The sequence below is a fragment of the Nomia melanderi genome, chromosome 14 (genome assembly GCF_051020985.1).
Source record: "Nomia melanderi isolate GNS246 chromosome 14, iyNomMela1, whole genome shotgun sequence".
NCBI classification, from domain to species: domain Eukaryota; kingdom Metazoa; phylum Arthropoda; class Insecta; order Hymenoptera; family Halictidae; genus Nomia; species Nomia melanderi.
The window spans coordinates 898,383-924,697 of NC_135012.1; the positions used below are offsets into that span (position 1 = coordinate 898,383).

Genomic DNA, 26,315 nt, shown 5'->3' on the forward strand with positions numbered 1-26,315 from the left:
TGATTTTCAAGTTGAAGTTTATTTCATCCTCTTTCTGCTTGAAGCGTGATAAACAAGTTACATTAATATACATAAGTATGCGTGTACAAGCTGTTCCTTCTTTGACAAAGAAGAATCGGGGATTATCCCACGTATACAAAGCGCTTACAGTTTCGTAGCAACGATCGATCAGCTGTTAACCCAGAATAATTTGGTTAATTACACACGGGCCCGTGGACAAAGGGCGTGTCACCGACACTCATTGCATGATAATTAACCGTGGACCGCAGGGCCACGATATTAACGAATATCCACGACAGACACGTGCGCGGAGACAGGATGTATCGGTGCGTTCAATTGTATTTCTGGACGATTGCTTCGTGGCACGGCATACAGGAGCCGTGTTCGCCAGGCCGCATGTAAATCAAAGGGTTTGTTAAGGATTAACAACATGTTAACCTGGTTCGGAAACGCCCAGCTGCCGAGCTTTGAGGCTTAGCTTCGATTCATTGGATTCTTGAGACCCACAGACGAGTCATTAATCCTAGAACATGTCTTACCGTATCAAACGAAACTCTTATTTCTCTCTCACTAATTGTTACGTAACTGCTTCTCAATTTCCACGTGTCTAGACTAATTATCATTAAACTGTGGATATTTCGACAAACTCTCGACAAACCATGTGGATTCGATGAAAATAACTAAACTAACATTGTTACTAAATGTATCATCGTCCCCTAATAATAAATTGCATCCTAGTGAATTAAATAAGATCGTTCATCAACGGTGAAGCATTCTATCATCAAAGATACATTGCCCAAACTATAAATTAATTCTATAGAATTACAAGCAACGCAGAGAAGCATACAAAATAATTGAAATAAATCACGTGAATTAATCCTACAATACACTAACGTCTCTCGTTCAAATAAGATCAATGTTTACCAGTGACTTTATCCAAAATAGCTTGAGTCAGAACTTTCGTGGTGAAATCTTTAGCAAGACTGGTCAGCTGATCGCTGAAATTCGGTTTTCTAGTAGTGGGAGGGGGATAATAACCTCCTGGATATCCTTGGGGATATCCTCCTTGAGGATACCCTCCTTGAGGATACCCTCCTTGAGGATACCCTTGAGGATACCCTCCTTGAGGATACCCTTGAGGATAGCCTTGAGGATAGCCTTGAGGATATCCTTGGGGAGGATATCCTTGGGGATACCCCTGAGGGTATCGTCCTTGGTTATATCCAGTGTTTTGTTGAGGATATCCGGACTGCGACGGGTATCCACTCTGCGAAGACTGACTAGGATACGCAGCGTTCACTGAATTAGCGTCCACTCGTTTAACGCTCTCCTCGTTTGCTGACGGATAACCAGAGCTCGATGGATATCCACGAGATCTCGACGAAGGATAAGAGCTGTCCGGATAACCGGAACTGCTACGGGGATATCCGGAATTTGTCGGGTAGCCGGAATTTGTCGGATAGCCGGAAGAGCTGCTCGATGGATATCCCGAATTCGATGGATATCCGGACGAACTGCTTGATGGGTATCCCGAATTCGATGGATATCCGGAACTGCTTGATGGATATCCAGATGATCTGCTCGACGGATACCCGCTGCTCGATGGATATCCGGAGGTTCTCGACGCCTGATCAGAAGTATCTCCTGATGGATAACCAGAAGAACTAGGATAACCGGAGCTTCTCGACGGATAACCAGAACTCGACGGATAACCGCTTCCAGCTGGATAACCAGAGGAGCTGCCGCCGGTTTCCGATGGATATCCAGACTTCGTGGCCGACTGACCGGATGTCTCTGGCACCGTAGACTGAACGTCGCTGCCGCTTTGACGTCTCGCGACGATTTTGTTCTCACCGTCCTCGAATTCTGCGAACAATTCGTTATCTACCTCCTAATTGTCTAGTTAAGCTCTCTGATTTTCGACTCAGCCCCATGCCATGCCGAGTCCAACTTTAATCGGCTCCCGTTTTGCAGCCCGTTCGTGTTAGCGCTATCGAAAGTCATACATTTCGATATGTTTTCTATTATTATTTGCGATTTCAGTATTGTATTTCGTTTCTCGTCCGCAGCCGATGAACGTTTCCATTGACAAGCCGCGATGAATTATTACCGGCGCCCAATGTTCATTTTATTTCATGGATTAGCGTGTTATTAAGCCGATTTACGCGTTACAGTTTGCCCCCGCGTATTAATGGTAATCCGTGTGTTTGTTATCGCGGTAAAATTCCGATCGAATTCCGAGTGTTAATGCGCCTGTGCTTTGGCCAAGCGAACTGTATTGCGTACCGCAGTCATGCAATTTCGGTGCCTCGATGTCTGTTAAAAGTTAATTTTCCAAGTATCCGCAGTGCGCCGGCTTGTTCCGGTATTAATGGCTTGCATCCGAATTGTGCGAACCGTGTGTATTATTATCTTAGAAACTAAATGAAATCTTCGGGGATCTTGAAGGATTTGTAAAGAACGCAGTCTGAATGCTCAGGATCTCGTGTATTTAGTATTCTTGATGGATACATACGATGTCCGTTTTAAGTACACGTTAAGTACTAAAGGTCTGACACATCTCTGTGTAATAATAAAGGTACAGGATAACGCAACATAATTGTAAAATGGCACGTTTAGGAAGAACCCACAGTTCGGAGACTTGAAAACGCACCAATATTGTCCATGATTCCTGAAAGAACTTCGTTTCACGAATACGAAAGCCTTTCTCTTCTATTTTTATACTGTAAAACTAATGAAATACGACTTTTGCCTGTACACTAACCTTCCAAATTTCGCGACAATTGTAGTTTCAAAAAAGGATTAACCCCAAGCCGTAATTAACCCCCAAACACATACAACTCCATTACCAACACACTCAAACCTTCCGTTACTTAACCCTTTGCACTGCAGAGGCGCCTCTAAGTCACCAAATGATTTGACACAGCAAAACTGTAAACTTTGATATTTAATATTAAACTTTGTATAATGCATCAATGTACGAAATAGTGAAAGAAAATAGTTCTCTTCCTCGATGCATGTGGGATTTCTTAATTCAATCTAAGAAAATGTCGTCTGTACCTCTTTGGAAAATATTGAATATTTCCGGTGAAAAACTTCTGGGGTGCAAAGGGTTAAAAGCTGTCCACAACATTTAATCTCGAATTTATTGAAAACTATCTTCCTCGCGAAACAACAGAAATGATTTCGAAAAGTGACGAGAACTTGTTGCATTCTGTCCCGATTATTCCTACACCATGTATATTAGTCGTTTTAATATTCTTAGAAGAAGTCATGGATTTAAGAGTTAAATATACGATAATTGACGCGTTAAAATTGCAAAGGGTCCAGCGATTAGCCCGAAAATCTCCAGACTCGGTTTCCCTGACTGTCGACGGAGGTGTGGCTGGTGTAATAGCCGCTGCCACCTGGCTGCGCTCGAGCTCTAGGAGTGGTTGCGCCACGCGATCCGTAAATACGATCATTCCCGAACAACCGATTAAAAATAGAACCGTCCCCAATCGTGTTCCTTGATCCCGCGTTACCGGTGATTCTCCCGCCGATTCCGTTGGACGATGACCTCGGGGGCGGCGGGGGTGGCGGTGCTCTGTTCCTTCCCGGACTTTGTGTCGGGTATACTGTTAAATTGGAGAGTGGTAGTGAAAAACTAATTATTACGCATTACGACGCGAGCTGGACTTCATACGCTAATTAGATAATTACGCTGCGAGAAAATAATTATTAATCACGTAAGAATATTTCAGAGAACTGAAGTTAATCTTAGACTAAAGTGTTTTAATTCCGACCGAAGTCTTCATCGTAATATTACTTAGAATGAAAGATTAATTAGATTGTTAGTCGATATTTCATGCCAATATTATAATAAATATATTTCGTTTATGATCTTATAAGCATGCACGATGATTACTGTTAATTCTGCTTGTATATAAGAAGCTTTTTATGAATCATGTTCTTTTTGGTTTCGTAAACGAACCACTCTTCAATTTGAACGTATAGTTTCACGTGATTGTTGACTCGCGAATATGTGAAGTTTATAATTATGTATTTACAAAGAATATAAATATAACTTATTTAATAATTGTATTTACATATAAAGTTGTATTACTGTCAGTGCGCAAGCTAGTGTATAAGATAGGTGAAAATTATATTAACACGGGACGAGGAAGACTGAAAGCAAATAGTTTTGTCTAGTTCAAGATAAGAAGCGTTAATATAATTTTTACAGTCCTGTAATTATAGTGAAATTAATGTATATATAAAATGTTAAAATATATTCTGCTTATCGATGTTAACACTAGAAGTACCGTGCCAGTCAAAATGACTGGTTTTGATTTTTTTGTTCCGCAATTGTTGATATCTTGAAGGCATTGAATATTCAAAATTATCTTGAAAATCAATAGTTTTACTTAACTACTGTAATGAATGTCTGAAGAAACTGAAAATAATCTGTTGTTACAATATTTATGGGGATTATACATTAACCGTATTAAATAGTCGCGGTAGTTCTAGTGTTAAACTAGGAGGTTAGGTAAACGAAGGTTAAAATAATAGAGGAAAATGAGAAAAGCAGTTTCAGCGAAGTTTAGACAGCCTATGGTAACACGAGAATGTCTTTATTCCGAGCTTAAGCAATCTGACCTACAAAATACATCTACGCCGGTCATCGAAGATGATAACAAGTGTCAGGGTTCGACGTGATAAATAAACACATTCTTTGTCAGAGATGCCTCCAAGGAATGAACTGTAACTTGAGATTTTCAATGCAACTCACGGGAGTCTTGTGTTTTGAAAAATTATCTTAACATCTCAACCTCTTCTAAGTAATAACTTTCATCGCTATTCGCAGTTTTATACGCCCCTATATTAATTATAAAATTAGACATTTTCTGCATTTACAGGTTACACAAATATCGAATAAACGAAACTTCTCATCGAATCTCATTCCTCTTTACATTGTCTTAACAATAACAAATCCACAAAACAAAACACTTCCATTAAAATTTTCAAACGCAGTCACATAAACAGTCTACCAATTATCAATTACGAACTAGATCGATTCGAACTGATCGCATCCTGGATGATCAAGCGCCTAGACGATGAGGATTAATTGCGCCTAAAATAGCCTAAGACACAATAGACCGCCGCTAACACGATCTTTAGCAAGACTGATTAAGCGACCATCAATATTTGATTCCTTAGTGGCAAGGGAAGGAGAGGCAGGATAATAACGTCCTTGTGGATGTGGGAGTACCCATGAGGATAGCTTGCCTCGGACAGATATCCTTAAGGATAACCAGAGGGCATCCTCATTGGAATATCCTGTGGACTGCGATACCAATTAAATTATCCAGAAAAATGGCTTTCGGAAAACAAGTTTCGATGGATATTTCAGAGTTCGTAAAAGGATCAAATCTTCCAGCACTGCCAATCGAACGTGGAGGGTAAGGTAGACAGATCCTGTAGGATATCTTTAGGATCTCAAAAAATTGAATGATCTTCGAGAGTTTCTTTAGACTTTATTTAATCTTCCGAGAACGAAGTCTCGCACGATTCACTGGGATATCCATTTCCGAACTGGCCCTGATGACACTGATGATGATTATGACTGATTAAACTTTACTGTCACAATATCTTTGTGTTTCCGTCATTGAATTCCGGGAAGAATTCATTATCTACTTCCTTAATCATCCGTAAGGTCACTTGTTTGGTTTTTCTCATGACGCGTTAATTCTAGATTAATTATTCAGAACTTCCGTCTCATATTTTCCTTTGTAGATAAGACTAATCGAAGCAATACACATATAATTCTCAGTGAATCGTACATGTATCATCGACGATGAAATTTTTCGAAATTTCCGAGATTACTGTTGATTCCTCGAAGATATATTTAGGGAGATGTAACAAGTACACAAGTAACGAGTCTATGAATCGGTAGAAACATTATTTTTATTCTCTCCCAACAATCTATAATTTGTCAACTGTATATTCCGTCGCGCGTGTACGTCAGTGCAGAAACAATATTTGCATTGTTACATAAATATGGGTATACATATACGCGTGCGTGTAGATATTTGGATAAAGTTCCATAGATGCTGGGTACATCGGTTAAAATCGGACGGCAGAGAGCGTTTCGTTCGGGACGAGAACACGTTATCGAGGTAAGTAATAGTGCACCAGCTAAAAATAGAGAATAACTCGATCTTTTGTACCGTGAACTTTATCCGCGATATCAGGTACCGAAACAGACGGTTCGTGGAAGTTGTTCTGCTCGAGGAACTGATCCTCTTAGGTAACTGGTCACTTAACTAAGACATTCGAAGTTCTACTTCGACTGGACAGTTTAAAAAAGAGCCCGCGGTAGCTTTCGTGTGAAGTTACCTTCAATGGTTTCCTCTGTACGAGAAAGATCTGTTGAAGCTTGATCAAATATCGTCGAAAATTAAGTGGAAGACTGCGGCAATCTGATTTTAACCCTTTGGCACTCCAAAGGTGCCTCTCAGTCACCATTGGTGCATCAAAATTGTAAAATTTCGTATTTAACCCTTTGCACTCCGAAGTTTTTCACTAGAAATATTTCAACATTTTCTGAGGAGATGAAGACGATATTTTGTAAAACCAACTCGACGAGAAATTCACGCGAATTGACGAACAAAGCTATTTGACGTCAATATTTCTCAGATTGATGCATTATATGAAGTATAATATTAAATATCAAACTTTACAGCTTCACTGTTGGAAATCAAGTGGTGACTGAGAGTCACCTCCCAAGTTCAAAGGGTTAACATTAAGTCTTGAGTAATCTGTCGATACGTGAAACGTGGAAATGAAATACCATTGTTCCCCTTATTTTGGGAATAGATTCCTCGTTAAGTTAATTGAAAAAAATGTCATCTATATCTCACAGAAATAAATTGAATATTTCTAGTGACAAATTTTCGGAGTGCAAAGGGTTAATATTTCTTTTGTAGAATGTTCCGAAAGCCTCGCTTCGCGTGCATGTTGCTAATATAAATAACATTTCCAAAGCATTCTTACGAAAATACATGGCAATTTTCACACCAAGCTCTGTTCCACTTGAACCTTGAGAGAAACTGTACAGACACATTTGACAGTATAACGCTGTTACATTAATGTTATAGTTTCGTGTAAGAGAGCATAGTATCATGAACAACACTATCGTTTTAAACTGGACGTATCAATCGAGTCCGTGTAAAATTTGTTATAGTTAGATCTTAATATTAATGAGTATATCGAAACCAACAGAATCTTCAAATTAGAAAATTCATTAATACGAATGTAATTTCAAATTCCTTCGTGATGTCTCTCGATTTTAGTAACCTTCACCGACAGTTCAACGAACCGAACGCATAAATAAATTCGTCTTTATCGTCAAACTATTTTCCTACATTAGTTTGACGTATAAAGATAACAGATGCACTCAACACAAAAACCTTTCGTAACGATATCATCGACATGCCTTGTTCTCAGTGATCCAAGGGATCCCGTACGACAATGTAAGATGTCGTACAATATTCTTCGCTAGCAACAATAAAGAATCTAGGTGTAAAGGTATTGATCGTTAAACTGCGAATATTACGCATTCACAAAATTCATCAAAATATAAAACAGAATAAGATGGAAAGTTTTACTAAAAATTTTACTAAAAATTAATACGCTTTGAACGCCATTAAGCCTCTTCGTGGTGAACGGTGTGCACTACTCGCACTCAGTATTAACCTTTAAACAGTTGAACTTTAAAGTGTACCGATAACGATAACAAACTGTTTACACATGAAAAAGTGTTATCATGAAACACGAAACAATCACCACGCAACCGAAATAATTTACTCTTCAAAGACACTGATTAAGAGCCAAACAAATCTGAACCAATTAAAATCCAAAAGATCTTTCCATTAACCAGACACTCAAAGCGTATAAATCACTCAGCCAATATTCTCAACCCCTCTAAAAAAAAAATACAAAAATTCCAATTAATCCTAATCAAGAGACGTTCACTAGCAGCTCCATAATCATTAATTCCACAGAAATCCACAGTCCATCGATCACGACCTACTAGCAACGATCATTACCAAGCTAGCCAGACAAACGACCAACCAAGACGCCGAGTGCGCGACAGCGTTGCTCCTGCGAAGTCCGGTATAAACGTTGTGGTTGTTCAACCGATTCTGCGGATAATTCGGGTAGCCGGGATGCTGTTGCTGCGGATATCCCGGGTATTGCTGCGCCGGATAGCCGGAGTAGCTGGGGTAGTTCGGAGCGGGATATCCAGGCATCGGCATCCTGTTGTTCGTCGGATAAGGCAGCTGGTACCCGTTGTTCGAGCCGGTGTTACTCGGATAAGCTGGATATCCGTGGTTCGAGCCGGCGTTGTTCGGGTACGGTGGATATCCGTTGTTCGAGCCGGTGTTGCTCGGGTTCGGTGGATATCCACTGTTCGAGCCTGTGTTGCTCGGGTACGCTGGGTATCCGAGATTCCTGTCGGAATTCACTGGACGGTGGCCAGCGGCTAGCTCAGGAGGAGCCGGGGGCGCGTTAGCGTTCGCGTACGGGTCCACGTTGCTGGCGCTGTTGCTGGTCTTATCGTGGTTCGTGTCGGTGTTGGTACGTTGCCCGTTAACGTAAGAAACGCCCGCCGATTCGTATCCTGAAAATTGATCGTTCGTCCTCTTCTCGTTTCCTTCGCGGTCTGAGGTTGTCCCGAAAGTGGACAGGTGCAAGGGAACGTTTCGGGAGAACGCGGTGCAACGGGGGTTTCCCTTTCAAGCGACGTTCTCTCGCTACAACTACGGTCAGATGAAAATTTACTGGTCGCTGCGGGCTGATCCTCTTATTTCGAGGTCCTCTCTGAACGTTATCCCCCCCCCCTCCGTTTTTCGATCGTTTCGCCGTTTTTGCGAGCAAGAGAGGGTCGGTCCGGATGGTACCAAATGGAATACTTTTTCCCGTGGCCTTGAGCGACCAGTTGATTTTGATCCGGCTACATCTACACACAGATGCCAGGCGGAAAACCTTTCACGGGAGATTGGAGATTTTGGAGTGACTCGTTTTAACGGGGTTAGCTTGGATGAGGGTGCGCCCGTTACGAAACTGTGCTGTTATTTCGACCTGGGTTACGCGTGCCCTTGTTATCGGGAAGCGTTAGCGGGGCGGGCGAGGCCATGCTGTATGAATTTGCAGTTTTGCTGTTTGGGCTGTAGGGAATTGTAGTGGTCACGGAAAAATGTGATCGCGTGATTTCGAAGCTGGAGATAAGCATCGAGATTGTCTAAAATAAAATGCTCGAAACTGGCAAGAATAGCGCGATAGTAAATGCAACGGAGAAAGAATATGAATTTTTACGCAAGAGTTTGGCTGACCATTCGAAAAGTATCATTTATATTCACAGGAAATTATCGGATAACTGGGAACGAACGTGTCTCCGAGAAACGTATAAATTTTCAGTGAAATTCATTGGCCACCGGGTGCGAATCAAGCGAGACGCGTTGCTTAAAAATGCAAAATGTTCCGAGGAGACCGACAACGGGCCGAAAGGGTGTGTAATGGAAAGCGCAAATAAAGAAAATTTAATTACCGTCCGCGCGCGGGGTATCCGCGAAAAGTGAATTTCATTTTCTACGTGAGCTGCACGCTTTTCCTTTCATGCCAGCGGGATGCTAAAAGTTTATACGTTCGAGAGCAATTTCTCCGATATCCTATAACGCGGCGCGAGTGTACGCGTGGCTTACACACGACCGCGCGTGGACGATAATGGAAAGGTCGTGTTCGCAAATGTTGAGAAGGCGAGAGAAAAAAAGATGGAAAAAAGGATCCGTGGCGCGGGCTCCTCGGGTTTTCGAGGACGTATTACACTCTGCTTTACACCTAACGGTATCCCTCAGATTTATACATTAACATTTCCATACGGTCGCCCTCGCGTTTGTCCACGGAAAACTTTCAACACGACGCAGAGCTTCGCGGTGCGAACGTTTGTTAGACGCTACGTAGAACAGCAAAATTATTTCAACTGGAATTTATGTGTGAATTTACGTGTGTTTATATATACAGCATTTATCGCGTTAGAAAGCTTCACAGAAGATCAAAATGTTTCGAAGCTACGAGTATTGTAATAAAGATTGATTTTATGGAAATTTCACGATTGTACAGATGATAAGCTGTTATCAAGAAACACGTGAAAATACGAATATAATTACACCGAATCGAATCTCGGTTGAACTAATCCCAGAGAACGTCCGCAGAGGAAAACGCTAACGAGACCGACGCGAAGCTACAGACCGCAAGATCAAGTACACCGGAAATCTCAATAAGGAACACTCGTATCAGTTCAATTCGCGGTGGACGTGATTTCCAAGCTTCAATGCCAGAGGACTCGTCCTGCTCAAATGAAATTCAACTTCTCGGCGCGCGGCGCGTTCGAGCCGAATATTACCGTGAAAACTGGACAATGAAAGTAGCAACGATAATCGCAACGTTATTTTCGTAAATTAATCGAAAAACAGGTTCGGAGGAGACAGCGTTGGAGATGGGGAAACGATTAAACAGCGGGAAGCAAAGCTTTTTACGGTGCAACGCGCGGAGGAATACAATAGCTTAAAATTCCATTAAGCCCCGGCGCTGATTTCGAAACGATTCCGTGCGACGCGGGACGCGCGTGTGCGCGCGCCGTCGCGAGAATGTTTAATTAGAAAATAATTTCGTACGGGAACAGTTTTGACCGGGGCTCGCTTTATGGCGCAATCGAATTTCGAATACTTCAACCCTTAATACTTGGAATGGAATATATTAACGGGCCATTCGAACCGTGAGCAACCATTTCCGACGCCATTGTATGCCTCCCTGTACCCGTATGATTCGGTTTCGAGCGGGATTCCACCGCTCGACACTCGGCCATGCTACAACCGATTTCCATGCGACAGTCGAATCGTATTATTAGCGATTGCGTATTGTTACTGTATTATTAGCAAACAGAGCGTGGTTAAAAGACTCACCGATCGCGGTTGATTTCTTCACGCACGTGGGCACGCCGTTCTCCGTTTTGCAATATTCGTTGTCGCCGCAGACGGTGCTCGCGCAATTTGCTTCTGTAAATCAAACGCATCCATACGTTGCAAAACAAATCTGGCCAAAGTGGATAGATTTATCTTCTGGTTGTAATACAGGTAATAGACGAGTCATTAACCCTTTGCACTCCATAAGCTTCTCTCAGTCGCCACTCGATTTGGCACAGAAAAATTATGGAGTATAATATTTAATGTTAAATTTCGTGTGATACATTATTATGTGAAATAAAATAAAACAGCCTCCTTCAATTTATGTCCGATTTCTTGTGAAGCCAGTTTCAAGAAATGTTAACTATATTTCATCGGAAAGTGTTGGGTATTTTTGGTAGAAAACTCTTGGAGTGCAAAGGGTTAATTAACACGTTGACCGTCACGAAATCCTTCGGAGTTTTGTGTATCGCTTATTCTTTCGTAGCAAAGATAAAGAGGAAGAGTTACTTATTATTTAGTATCGCGATGAGTACGTTATACTGTTGTCTAGTAATTTACGCTATGAAATATTTTCATTCGACATTAGTTATCTGACGAATTATAATTGTAGTATCGAGAATATTTATTGTAGGATGAATGGTTGGTTGTGCGTGCGTAAGGGCGACCAGGTCATATTGCGACGGACCGGCGCCGGGATGTTTGGGAAATAGTGTGACTGCGTTTAGACAATTTCGAGTGGCTGAAAGAATGCGAGGAAGAGTATCTGGAACTGAGCGACTGAACCGTGAGAAAAGTGTGTACGTGACTGCGTGAGTTTTGACTATGGACGGAGGATGCGAGTGAGAAGGGTGCAAGGGTGAGAAAGACAGAGCGAATGGGGGTGTGTGATAAAAGCGAGTGGAAATGCGTGCAGGGACACACATTTTGGTGAGCGACAGCGGAGTAGGACATTTTGGTGAGCGACAGCGGAGTAGAACATTTTTGGTGCGAGAGTCGTGTGTTGTATTTTACGTGTTGTTGTCCGTATTGTTTCCTTTATCTTATTAAATATATTATTGTTTTCCTAATTCTCTTTTTACTAAAGATCCACATTTTCAAATATCATCTAATAGTAAACCACAGATATACTATAAAATTGGGGGCTCGTCCGGGATCGTGAGATCAAGAAATTGTGGAATCACAGTAATTAAGAAAATAGGAAAAGCGTTGATTCGTGTTGATTTGTGTTGACTTGTGTTGAAAATTGCGTTGAAAATGAGTGAAGAAGGAAACAATACCATCATTGAAGTAGTTAACGGACAGAAGACCAGCGAAAAGTTGGAGAAGATATACTCCATGAGGCTCACCGAATTGAAGGAAGAACTGGGAAGGCGTAAGCTGAAAAGAACGGGCAACAAAAAAGAGTTGCAAGACAGGTTGAGGGCAGCCTTCATGTTAGAGTTTGAGCATGGAGAAGATGAGGCGGAAGAGGAATCAGAAAGCGAGGTGGAAGAAGAGCGAGATGTTCGAGGTCGTACGAGACTCCACAGCAGTTCACATCTGTTAACTTTTCGAGATGTCGAGGAATCGATGAGTACGTTCAATGGTGATGATGGGGTAAACGTTCGTTGCTGGGTGGAAGAGTTCGAAGATATGGCTGATGTGTGTGAATGGACGGACGTGCAGAAGGTGGTGTACGCAAAGCGGCTTCTGCGTGGTTCAGCCAAGTTGTTTGTGAACTACGAGAAGTGCAGCAAAAGTTGGATTGCATTAAAGAAGGCACTGAAGTCCGAATTTACAGAAAGTGTGGATGCGTATACAGTCCACAAAGAATTGTCCCGTCGCAGCAAGAAACCGAGTGAAACATACAACGAGTACATTTACCAGATGTTTGATATCGCGAAACGAGCGGATATGTCGGCTGTGGCAGTTATCAAGTATATAGTTGATGGAATCCACGACGAGGAGGTGAACAAAATGATTCTGTATGGAGCCAGAAGTATTCAGGAGTTGAAGGAGAAATGTATGCTGTACGAGTCGATGAAGGAGAATATGAAGACGAAGAGGAAGCCAACGGAGACACGGTCCAGCCGTGCGGTCGTCCAGGAGGTTGTACGTCGCTGTTTCCTGTGTGGAGATCGGAAACATCTGAGTTCGAATTGTCCAACCAAAAGTAAAGGCGTTAAATGTTTTAAGTGTAGAGAGTATGGGCATATTGCGTCTGATTGTAGCAGTGTAGAACAACCTGTAAAGGACGTAAATAGTGCGTCAGTGGGATCACGGAAAAAGCGTATCAAAGAGGTGCAGATCGAGAATTGTAAGTTGGTAGCGTTAATTGACTCAGGTAGTGACTTAAATTTAATACGAGCAGATCATTACATTAAAATCGGAGCGCCTAAATTGAATAACAGAATTTTGCGGTTTCACGGTGTAGGAACAAAAACAAACTATACTATGGGGGAATTTTCTATTAATATTGTAATAGATAATACAACATATCCGATGAATATGCACGTTGTGTCCGATGCGTTGACGCCACATGGTTTAATAATAGGGACAGATTTTCTAGACTCCGTAGAACTTACCATGAAGGGAGGAGAAATTTTGATTAAGAAATTAGATGCGCCGGAAATTTTCAATATTAACGTAGATGACGCGAGTGAGATGGATTTATCGCAGGCTCAAATACTTGAGCACGAAGAGTCAATACCACATATTATTGATAATCACGAAGTTAATAACGCGAAGAGTGCGTTGGCCGAATTTTTATCTCCTGTGAACGATTCTAATGTCACGATTACGGAACCTTCGAAGAATTTATCAAACAACGCCGGTCAAACAGCCGAGGACAATAGTAGTAAGGAATTAGGGACTATCTCGTTCGATTTTTGTGATGTCGCGGTTACTAGGGGGAATTGCACAGATTTATCGAGTGAAGTTTCTTTCTTGATACCGAGCACGCTTGTCAAAACTGAGGAGAGCTTAGAAACTAGTGGGTTAATACAGATTAAAAACGAGAAAATTGTTAGCGATGTTAAAGCAATTTCAAAGGTAGATAGCTTAAAGGTAACCATCACCCCTTTAGTTGAGAAAGAAGTTGAAGACGTTAAACCCAATGATTATGTGAACGCTTTGAATTGTAATTCTCTGTCATCGTGTATATTGGTGGGTAAAAACGAAAATAATAGAAACGGTAGGCTAAGGAAAGCGAAGCGAAAGGATCGTGGTATTAAAAAAATATTTGAACAGTCAGAGTCTGAGGGGAACATAAGCCTTGCGGTATCTAAGTCGATGCGGACTCAGGTAATTAAACGGGCTCATAAGAACAGGTATTTTGCGTCGGAAAAAACCGAGACCAGATTAAAAAGGGATTATCGGTTCCGAAACTTGCGGGAAAAGGTGGACAAAGTGCTACAAAACTGCGTTGATTGTATTTTGGCGAGTCATAAACAATGGAAGCAAGAAGGCTTTTTGAATTGTATAGAGAAGGGATGTGTATTTTCCATGTGCAACGGTGAAGTGCTGTTAGTGACGTTTCACAGCAATTACTTAGGGTCCTTCTTAGCGATAGAACACTGGAAGAAGCAGTCAATTCTGTTCCGAAAACCTCGACGAATTATACCAGATACTGACCACTTGTGTAGTGACACCGAGAGAACCTAGAAAGTGACAATGAAACATCTGAGGACAGATGTTCGGTCAGGAATGGCCGAGTGTAGTATCGAGAATATTTATTGTAGGATGAATGGTTGGTTGTGCGTGCGTAAGGGCGACCAGGTCATATTGCGACGGACCGGCGCCGGGATGTTTGGGAAATAGTGTGACTGCGTTTAGACAATTTCGAGTGGCTGAAAGAATGCGAGGAAGAGTATCTGGAACTGAGCGACTGAACCGTGAGAAAAGTGTGTACGTGACTGCGTGAGTTTTGACTATGGACGGAGGATGCGAGTGAGAAGGGTGCAAGGGTGAGAAAGACAGAGCGAATGGGGGTGTGTGATAAAAGCGAGTGGAAATGCGTGCAGGGACACACATTTTGGTGAGCGACAGCGGAGTAGGACATTTTGGTGAGCGACAGCGGAGTAGAACATTTTTGGTGCGAGAGTCGTGTGTTGTATTTTACGTGTTGTTGTCCGTATTGTTTCCTTTATCTTATTAAATATATTATTGTTTTCCTAATTCTCTTTTTACTAAAGATCCACATTTTCAAATATCATCTAATAGTAAACCACAGATATACTATATAATTGTTGTCAAGAAATTTGGGTGCTCCGGTCATCGGTGACCGACGTGGCAACGTGTTAACGGTATGGAGATGTAAATCTTGAACAAAGATCGAGGGCTAGTTGATGTTTTCCGTAAATGAATCGTGAACTTTGAAGGAATTGAAAAATATATTTTTGTTCGAACAGAGAGGTGATGGAATTTATACAGATTATTCGATGCAACGGTTTTCAAAGATTACTATTAAAATTTGTTTCAAAAATCGCTGTGCAAAATCTGATTCCCGTTTCAATCGTCTCTTACTCGATATGAATGGAAATTTAAGCCATTATTGCGTGAAGCTCTTCACCCTGTATTTTGATTGAAAATAACGATATTGTAACAATGAAATTCCCTGGTATTTATTATTACGGAATTTCGACGTGAACTATATATTAATCAATTTCGGAAGTTTAGCTATTGGAGTACGAGACTCGTGTGTTCGTAATATTGGTCAAGTTTGGATTAGTTAACCACGAATTTGATTAAAACATTCAATAGTATTATTTCTCAGCCGTGGGTAAAGACAATTGATATCGCTTATTCTACCATCATTGAAGTTTTAACGTATTATTTATCGACGTCAGCGATCGTAAAGCGTAGAATTTCATCTGCCGTCCCTCGGCAACTATCGCGCGACGGTTTAACATTTAATATGCCCGTAATTGATTGAAGGGCAATGCAGTAATCAATAATTTATACGCTAATAGCGACTCACACAAAATGCAATAATCCAGTCAACATAGAATTACTCACAGTTGACTAATATATTAGAAATTAAATTTCCACACGATTTGTTCGAAAACTTTTCAAACTTCATCATAGAAATTTCAATTTTAAAATATTTTGAAAAAATTTGATTGAAGAACAATGCAGCAATCAATAATTTATACGTTACAAGCGACTCACAGAAAATGCAATAATCCAGTCAACATACAATTATTCACGGTTGACTAATATATTATTAGAAATTAAATTTCCACACGATTTGTTCGAAAACTTTTCAAGCTCATAGAAATTTAAATTCTACAATATTTTGAAAGAATTCTTACTGTTAGTAGGCGTTCAAGGCTTAACGACAATATAATTATCCACGGAAAAATATGGAGTTAAAGGTTTCGTGACCGGAAATTTTAAAGAGCACTTAACGGCAACAACGTGGCATGTCTAGCGAGAAAATCAAGCATTGTCTCTAAAATAAACAGCAACACAGGAAAACACGCTTCGAAGTTTTAAAAATTTTATCAGTTGGATTCAATGGGGATCTTAATGCATCCATCACATGTGCAAACTGCGAAATACAGGAACGCGTGTATATTAACAGACTACAATTACTTGGACTTTGAAGTTGGGGTATACTGTATCACTAGTTCTCGTTTGCGACGCAGAAGTTTGTTGTTCGTAGACTGTAATTATTAGAACCGCGAAGACACAGCGTACTATGTTACTCGGTTACAAACTTGATGACGTAGAACCACGCTGTCTACGGTAATTATGAAAAACAAGTCGGCAATGCGTCATCGTTTTCTAGTCTTAGATACCAAAGAACGTAGCAGCGCGTCATCGATTCCCAGGTGTAAATATAAAAGGACGTAACAGTGCGTCATCACTTCCCAGCTGGGGATATAAAAAGACGCTGTGGCACGTCATCGATTAACAATATTGAATTCAGAAAGGTGCTGCGGTACGTCACCGATTCTCAATGTAACATATAAAAAGGCACTTCATCGATCGCGAAAGTGTTAATGAAACGCGTCTAACTAGTGAATGAACCGCATGAAAATTGCATTTTGTAGAATATTTAACACTAGAACTACCGTACCAAAATGACTGGTTTCGATTGTTTTGTTTCACAATCATTGATATCTTAACCCTTTGCACTCGGAAGTTTCTCATTAGAAATATTTTAACATTTTCTGATGAGATAAAGACGATATTTTGTGAAACTAACTTGACGAGAAATTACACGTACATTGAGAAACGAAGCTATTTTACTTCAATATTTCTCAAATTGATGCATTATACAAAGTATAATATTAAATATCAAATTTTATAGTTTTTCTGTATGAAATTAAATGGTAAGTGAGTGTCACCTCTCGAGTGCAAAGGGTTAAAAGCATTGAATATTCGAAATAATCTTGAAAATAAATAGCTTTGACTTGAATGCTATAATGAATGTCTGAAGAAACTGAAAACAATCTATTAGAATTTTGATAGGGATTACATATCAGTCGTAGTAAATCCTCGGTAGTTCTAGTGTTAACCGCTCCCAGTGCATACAATTGAATTCAAGTAGGGTTCAGTTGAAAGATCAGTAATAAATAAAAATGTAAATAAAAGAACTATTAAAAGCAACGAAACTGTGATTTCAGCTTCTTTTCAAGTTAGAAACGGTCAAAAATTCCGTACTAACAAGGCAGATCTCTGGTTCTCGCTTGCGCTGCGCCACTGTCAGCGCTCGTGTTGACCTACCTCAAACACGCCGCTATTAGCTGGTCATTGGAGTTCAAAGAGATTTTCATTCGTGAATAACTTGAAAACGAAGGCTTCGTTACAATTTCATCACTCTCGACTTTCATTCTTTTACTTCAACGATCAGTCTGTTATCTAACATTAATGAAAAAGTAAAATAAACAGAAAACCATTGTCTGCAAAGGGTTAAAGACGAAATGATTCTCGCGGGGCCGGTTCTCGCCGAATCTTGTGGAACCATTTTATCACGGTTCCTATTTGAGAATCGAATTCTATTAATTAGAAATTAATCATCGTTGCTGTAAACATACTTTCAGGTGCCATTTTCATTAACCCTTAGCAGTCCTATCTCGAGTCAGACTCGACATTCTATTTCCTCGCAACCACTACCTGTTCTAACAATTTTTTCTATATCTATTTGTAGTATCACAATTGTACCATTTAAAGGTAACATTTCAGTAACTCCCGAATATTCTTGAATAAATAAATAGAGCGTCATATTAAACTGTAATTAAATGAACTAACGTCGACGTGAACCTCAAAGTCAGAAACCAAGATTCGGACCGCAAAGGGTTAAAGCATAGGTCAACTGCATTCTTACCTCCTGGACGAGCCTTGACGCAAGTCGGGTAACTGCCACAATTATCCCGCTGGTGGATCGAGCATGGATCCTCGGCGATCACGCAGATCTGGTCCCGCATGCACCCGATGTCCTTGCATGTCCTCCCATATTCTGCGGGCAAAGGCAGTAAGTCCTTGTGAGTTTCGCGTTTAGTGGCCGAAAGTTGGAGCAGTAAGCTATGATGTTATCTCTGCCCCGACCCGCTCGCGATTGGACACGGTTCATTAAAACTTCGGCCCGGCATAGGTACGTGTCATAAATTGGAATTTATATCTGAGCCTGCGACGTTCGATCATTCCGATACCTTGATTCGCGAGGACCGCGAGCCGTATACACCGGAAACGATGCGTACTTCGGCAAAGTGCTCCCATTAAATATTTACACGATCGTGGTTTTATGCTGAAGTTCGAAGCGCGCCGGCCGGGGAGCACAGTTCGCCGGACTTTTGCGCGTCGTTACTGTTCTGGGACTTTATACGGTCGCGATAAAATACTTTCATATTTTCTTCGTACATTAGACACGGCGCTATATCTGTTCTCCAGAAGGAGGAAACTCTTTACTCTGCGAAGCGCGAGTATTAAGAGCCACTCTTCTTGATACCGCGTATCGAATTTAATTGGAATGCACTTTTTATGGAACTTTTTGCGGGAATTTCGTAAAAACGTGCGAAATTGTCTAATCGAGCCGTAGTAAAATCGTGGTAAACTTGAATACCGAATTTTTACAGTAATATCGAGGAAGAGTATTCCACGATTGAAGTATCGAAGCGTTTGGAATATGATTATGAGTGTCTCTGTTCTTCATCTGATACAGTATAGATGCGTGAGAAGAGAGAACGAGATTCTCCGGTGGTCGCAGAGTATCAGCAGAAGTGTACACGCAAAGTTAATTGACTCGGTAACGCGAAGCTATTAGAGAGAATAAGTATGTTTACGTTTAAGTGACCTTAACTGAAGACCTCCCGGCTACGGGAAGTTCCAAGCGAAACGCAGGACAGCCGCGGCGCATCTGAGCCTAATGTAATTAAATTTACGGAAACCTGTTGTTTAGCGGGTGAAATGTAACTCTGTTAACAGCCAAATACGATACTCGACCGCAATTAACGATCTAAGCATTACTCAAATTACGACTCCGGTATCAGCCCTTCTAAATAGTATTACTTTCCTTTACAGCGTAAGAGTATTACCGTCGGTATTTTAAGATTCCGGCGTTTCTCGAGTAAATTAGAAACATTTGCGATCGATCGATGACGCGTGGATGAAAACTTGCACATTTTAATAGCGGACAAATGACTGTTGAAAATGATACTTCCCGGCCCTTAGTATGTAAACGTCCATTGTGCATTTAGCTGACGTTATCCTCCCATCGATGTAACGGCGCTAATCGTAATTCTATTCGAGCACCGCAGTGTCATCCCCATATAACCCCATCGATTCTCAATTATCCGACCAGCAGGAGAAGGAGAAGGTCAGGAAGAGGAAGGCAGGTGGATAGAAATAGAGATGGAGAGATGGCAGGGGGGAGAGGGGCAGACAGAAGCAGCTGCAGAGTGAACGCCCAGCATCGCGTTACCCATAACCGACCGCGTCTACGAGAGCCACGAGGAGAAGGGAGAAAGGGGTGTCGAATACGAAGAAGGAATATTAAAACTACGCTAATGATTCGCCGCCGAGAAACCCTTATAGGTTCAGTATTCAGGGACAAACAGGGACGAAATTAACGCGCGAACAATTAGAAGGCGTTAATCAACCCTTGCACATCTACGCTACTCGGCTTTTTAACCCTTTGCACTCCAGAGGTGACTCTCAGTCACCATTTGATTTGATACAGTAAAACTATGAACTTAAATATTCAGTACTTTAAATTAAATTTTGTATGTTATGTGAAATATTTAAGTGAAATATCTTTGTTGCTTAATTTATCTGTGAATTATCATTAGATTAGGTTCAAACAACGTCGTCTGTATCTTGTCGGAAAATCTTGGATATTTCCAGTAAAAAACTTTCGAATGCAAAGGGTTAACGCATTGCGTACCGGTAATGGGAAATCTCGTTTTTATGTAAAAACACTTAATTATGCAACTTCGCTAATTACCACAGCATTAAAAAAACATGTCGGGGGGAAGTTGTTTGAAATTTGTATGTTTGACATTTGTATATTTGAAATCTGAATAATTGTAACTAATAATCGAATGTTCAGGAAACATCGGAAATTCTTGTCCTGTTTGTCCAACGTTCAAAAATAAAAATGTTGATTATTTTCATTAGATCCGAAGTTAACGCATTGCGTACTGGTAACGATAAATCTCGTTTTTATAAAGACACTTAGCTATGCAACTTTGCTATTTACCACAGCATTTAAAGAAATATTAAACTTGATTCGAATTGATTATCTATTTAAAATATATTACATGACAATATAATATCTGAGTTTTTCTATGTATAGTGATATAAGTTGACCTCTGTGAAAATTCGCACAAGTTTTCTGAAAATTAGCCGGTACGCAATGTGTTAACTGCGCTTGCCTGATTTCTAATATTTATTGAATCTCATCGAAACTTTAAAATACATTTCTGTGTAATCGTTTATGACATGGAATATCACCTACTTGAAAGTTTAATCGAGAAATATGGGGAAACTCAGCACGAGTACGTAAGTGGAGAGTGCAGAGTATAATATGGTCACTTGGGACGTGGTTTCAGGGAATATTAATGATAGGGCACATTGTATATTTCAATGAACTGAATTATTACGGTTGATTACCTTTGATTTTAATTTTAACGCAGTTTCATAGGAACAGTATGAATGTAGGCAACTGTTATATGAACAGAATTAGAAGGTTAAGCGATAAAGGGTGTACAAAGGGTGTCTAAACACCTATGGTGCCTAAGTGACGTAAATAGATTTACATATTTACAGAGTGTCAATTTTGTTGGTTCGGTGATGCGCGCGATGCAGCCATTGTGTGGACTGATAATGAAAATTGGGAGTTTATGGGTCATGGAATATTTGAAAGGCAAAGAGCTTTAGTTCGAAAAATATCTATTGTGTTAGTTGGACATTGAGGATAATCCAGGTGAGATCAATCGTCATTAAAAGTTAATTAAAAATTCGAAAGTTAAGAAACCGGTGACGATGCTAGAGAAAAAAATAAATATGTTGAAATTTGTTAAAGAAAATAATTTGAATACAGCTTCTGTCATCTAAATGCAGGAATGATGCTACAGTTTATTTCTTGCGGAGCAGTAAACTGTAAATGCATTTAGGATCGCAACATTTCGCGTCAATATTGATTCGACTGTCATAATTAAGGTCAACCAATTAATTACATGCGATTAATCAAACGCACTACAATTTCAGCGAAATAATTCCACCGCAATAACATGCCTGGAAATAACAAATTGATCGTAAGAAGTAATTTCAAACGTTATTGGATTATTCGCAGTAACAATGGCGGCGCCGTGAGAACCGCGCGACTTACGTAATTTTAATTAACCTTTAATCAAGACATATCCTCGCTACCTTTGCTTCAACGATAATATGATTCCTTGGATATTCGCTGTACGAAGTTCAGCGAAAAAAAATGTGCAGGAAGACAGAAGACGAAACGATCGAAGCAGTATAAGAATCAGCATAATTGGTATATTTAATTTCATCGTGATTCCGTCAGCAACTTTACGATTCGAACGTGGTCGGGGTGAAGTTTTTTCCCAGATCGATAAGCCAAGTTCTTGCAAGCTTTTAAAATTATTCTCCCGAAGTTCTGATTGCGTTCGAAACGCTGCGGGCTTTTTCGCGATCAACGAAACACGGTTACTCTTCCTTCGCGGAAGTTAATTAGGATCCGGATTAAAGCTGATGTGTGTAAACTTAATGCGAATCAGGCGGAGGAGGGTCCGAGCCAACTAATTCACGGCAACGAAGTTCCTCTAATCTTTTATATCGCATTAACGCGTCGAATTTACTCCGAGCTAACAGATGCGGACAGAATGGCGTTATTAAACTCGACGACTCACTCGAAACGAAGATCCCGTTTAAAAATGTCAACGATCGATTCTTACATGTGCACGTAAATTTTCAGATGTCACGTTGAAATCGAGGAAATTACGTTTACAGGCGAATGTTAACACTATACCTACCGAGCATTTAATACGATTAATATGGAATTCCCATAAAAATTGTAACAATAGATTATTTTCAGTTTCCTCAGACATTCATTATAGTACTCAAATGAAGCTACTTGTTTTCAAAATCATTTCGAATATTCAATGCTTCGAAGATATCAATAGTTGCTGAACAAAAAAATCGAAACCAGTCATTTTGACTGGTACGGTAGTTCTAGTGTTAACCCTTTGCACTCGGAAGTTTCTCAGTAGAAATATTTGAACATTTTCTGATGAAATATAGACGACATTGTTCGAAACTAATTTATCGATAATTCGCAGATAAATTAAACAACAAAGCTAAATGTAATTTTAATTTAAAATTTGTTAGGAAGTTTTAGAAAATACTTAGTAACTATTGAACACGCGATAATAATTACACTTAATTTCTACGCGATAATCACAAGCAATCAACTTCTTGAATAGCGAGGCTGATAATTTATAAGCGAATCACATCAGCCAGCCTTTACTACGCGTACGAACCGCTCTATGAATAGTTTTAATTATTCGTGGTGGAATTTCGAATTTTACGTATCGTCGGATAAATCACGGGTATTGAACTTAAAACAATTACCCCTAGACAAAAAGCACGGAAGGGGTGGGTGAAGATTCACGGCGCATAAAACAGAAACAAAAACGGAGACGGGCAGTTTTATTGCTGTTGCGCAAAAGCGGCGAATAAATCGCATGATAGCACGAAAAGGGTGGAGCAATAATTGTTAACTCGGTGGAAGCGATTAACGAGATTCCTCGGCCGTTAAAGCGAATTTGAATACGTCTGGAAAAAAAAGGTGTCTCTGTGCGGCCTTCAAACAAACGTTGCTTGATTACGTAAACTTCTACTGGAACGTGATTCTGACAAGATAAACGTGGATCGCGTGAGAAAAAATCCAAGTCCCCAGGAATCTTCAACCCTTTCGTCAAATTTCAGATTTCAAACATTTCAATCAATTTATTCGTATGGTTCGAATATGGATTTCACAGATTGGAGACAAATTTCGATGTTAAAGCGTGGAAGGTACATTTAAATTAAACGGAAACGAAAGAATAATGGGAATTCCATTGAGTGATATAGTGTGACATTGAAGATAACTGCTCCTTCAATCCGTTGGTCCGTATCGCGGTTTCCTTTTCATTGTTCAACAAGATTAGAAAGCGGATGAGGCCAAAGAGAGCGATTACGACGAAGGTTGAGGCAAATTGCGCCAATCGGCCATTTCAACAATGCAACCGACTGTTGCGATTTCGATCGGTTCGCAATGTTACATTTATTAAATTTGTGCTCTTTTCAGAAAAGAATTAAGAAATTCTTGAAGCAATTCCAATTTACTTCAACGTCTGTACTCTCGCCATTTTCTGAACTGTTTTTGCTAATATTAGTTTACTGGTATACAGTATCATGGACATTATTACATAATATTTTCAAAGAAAGCTATACGAATTAAAAGACAAACAGTATTATCGCAGCTTGACTCACTTCTGTAAGACGTTGCATTTGGTATCGAAGAGATAACGAGAATCGCCCCTAACAGGGCACTCAGCGTAGAACTGGAAAACATTTTCTGGAACAAAGAAATACTCAACATTAACGAACGGTATTTACATTTCGGTTGTAAAAGTATACAGAATATTTACAAATTTACCTAAATATGAGCTACGACAAGGAAACAATGAAATAGCAAAAAATGTAACGGGGTCGCCTGAGAAAAACCTTAGGAGCCGTTTAACCCTTTGCGAACAAAGATTCTTTCGAATATACAAAACCCTCAGCAAACACAGCTAAATTATACATCAGGTGCTTAACCAGTCAAGCGTGGAATTTAGTTTGAAAAATCTCTCATTGCGCGCGCAGTAAAATCAAATAATGAAGTGTATACTCGTTAAACGCAGGCCAAACGCACTTAAAATATATCTTAACGAAAAACTAAAGCGAAACGAAGAAGAATTACATGTTTGTCTCAAAAAATAAATAATCCATCGTTGAAAAAGCTAGCAACATTAAGACTTTTAAGATGACGTGTATACTCGTCAAACACAGTTAACTGGTTAAATAATAGAAAAGAAAGGAAACTGCGTGCTGACCTCTTGTTCGAGTAACTAAAACATTTGCTTGCGAGTTTTTGGAACATGAAAATTTCATTTTGCCGAAACGTCGACACTCGTCCGCAAAGGTTTAACCCTTAGCAGTCCTATCTCGAGTCAGACTCGACATTCTATTTCCTTGCAACCTCTACCTGTTTTAACAATTTTTTCTATATTTATTTGTAGTATCACAATTGTACCATTTAAAGGTAAAATTTCAATTTCTCCCAAATATTCTTCAATAAATAAACAGAGCGTCATATTAAGCTATAATTGAATAAACTAACGTCGACGTGAACCTCAAAGTGAGAAACCAAGAGCACTTCGGACCGCAAAGGTTTAAAACCATGTGTGTAAAGCGCCAGTGAATAATAAATGGAATTACAAGTCGAACACATTTAAATCCGGCGCACGATTTCAAATTCGACCGCCAAATTCCCGCCGAGTGGTCGTCCTTGTCTGACTCGCACTTTCTAACCTAACACGTCGCTCCAATCCTTGGAGCAGGTGCGCCTAACCTCAAATGCGTCATGCAACAAGCCAGACACTCGTACCTCGACGATCGCGCCGCGATATAACTGGACTCTTAACCATTTCAATCGTTAACAGGCATTGAAATATGCTCGTCAAATTGAAATAGTGATGTTCCAATCGTATGACCTTGGCAGACACCATACACACAATTGCGTCGTTCGTTGAAACGATTGACAACGTGTTATTTCCATCACGTTCCACGTAAATAATTGACGGACGGTTTTTTCTGAATAAAGCAGAGTAGTTATGGAAATGAACGAAAGGTGAACTCACCGAAATATTTTCGCTTTCTACACAATGTAAAACGCCCACTCCACTACGTAGCCAGTAGAACACTGAACACTTAGCGAAATTCTCTGTCGTTACTGGCCTGACGTTGCCGTGAGTCGGAGCGAAATGGACAATGAAGACGTGCGCGAGAGACAGAGTGGGGACGTACTCGGAACGAGAACGTTGTGGCGCCGAACGTGACGTAAAAGGAAGCAGAATGCCGCGGTGAATGCATATAATCGCTTCGGCGACCTCAAAAACAAAGAAAAATCGCCTGCCCTTTTTTTCCGAAACACTAACAGAACCCGTTTTCCATTTTCGATCGTCGATCGAGGTAAAATATTCCGCGTATATTCTAAACCGAAGAAAAAAATCGCTATTTTAAAAAGCTTCGCCGGTCTATGGGTTAAAGGTCACCCCCGAGACCCTTCAGCTTTTAAAAGCCGTCAAATTTTTAATAGTCAGCCAACTTTTAAATAACCGCTCCAGCGTGCTTGTGTTAAAAACTTTCGAAACTTGGTTTTTCGTTGGTATTGTTAATAATTTTTGGGTATTCCTATAATCTTCGAGTGGAGGTCATTTAAAGATAATAATCGTATATTATTTAAATTCTTATTTTTAATTAATATTATAATTTCGCCCGATGGTTATAATGGAATAGCGGACGATCTTTCATCGTGGAAAATTAATTAATCACGGACCGAATTTCGTTCGCGATATAATTGGGATAAATAGTTTGTAGCCGTTCGAAATTTTCCTACATTCCCGTGTACTAGCTCGGTATTTTCATCGCAGAAATTTTATTGTATTAGCAATGATTAAAAACTTCTGAAGTAATTACGGAAATATTTGCCACAAAACCAAAGTGCAAGTTGAATCATGGCACTCGGCATTGCTGCTCCATGATGTCACACTTCTTTTACGA

At 40.2% G+C, this 26,315-nt stretch overlaps 1 protein-coding gene across 2 annotated transcripts; it reads right to left on the reverse strand.

Annotated features, from left to right (window-relative positions):
• LOC116429220 (uncharacterized) lies at positions 1 to 25,561 on the reverse strand. 2 transcript variants are annotated; one of them, XM_076374056.1, is made up of 5 exons: positions 25,394 to 25,561; positions 23,982 to 24,066; positions 18,322 to 18,453; positions 11,007 to 11,099; positions 1 to 1,866 (listed from the first exon to the last, which is right to left on the reverse strand). In XM_076374056.1, exons 2-5 carry the CDS (start codon positions 24,061 to 24,063, stop codon positions 914 to 916), a joined length of 1,260 nt encoding a protein of 419 aa, XP_076230171.1. In that variant the 5' UTR covers positions 24,064 to 24,066; positions 25,394 to 25,561; the 3' UTR covers positions 1 to 913. The 2 variants fall into 2 exon arrangements, with proteins under 2 accessions (XP_076230171.1, XP_076230170.1); XM_076374055.1 differs by having other exon boundaries at positions 1 to 1,884.
• Positions 25,562 to 26,315: the final 754 nt, after the last annotated feature.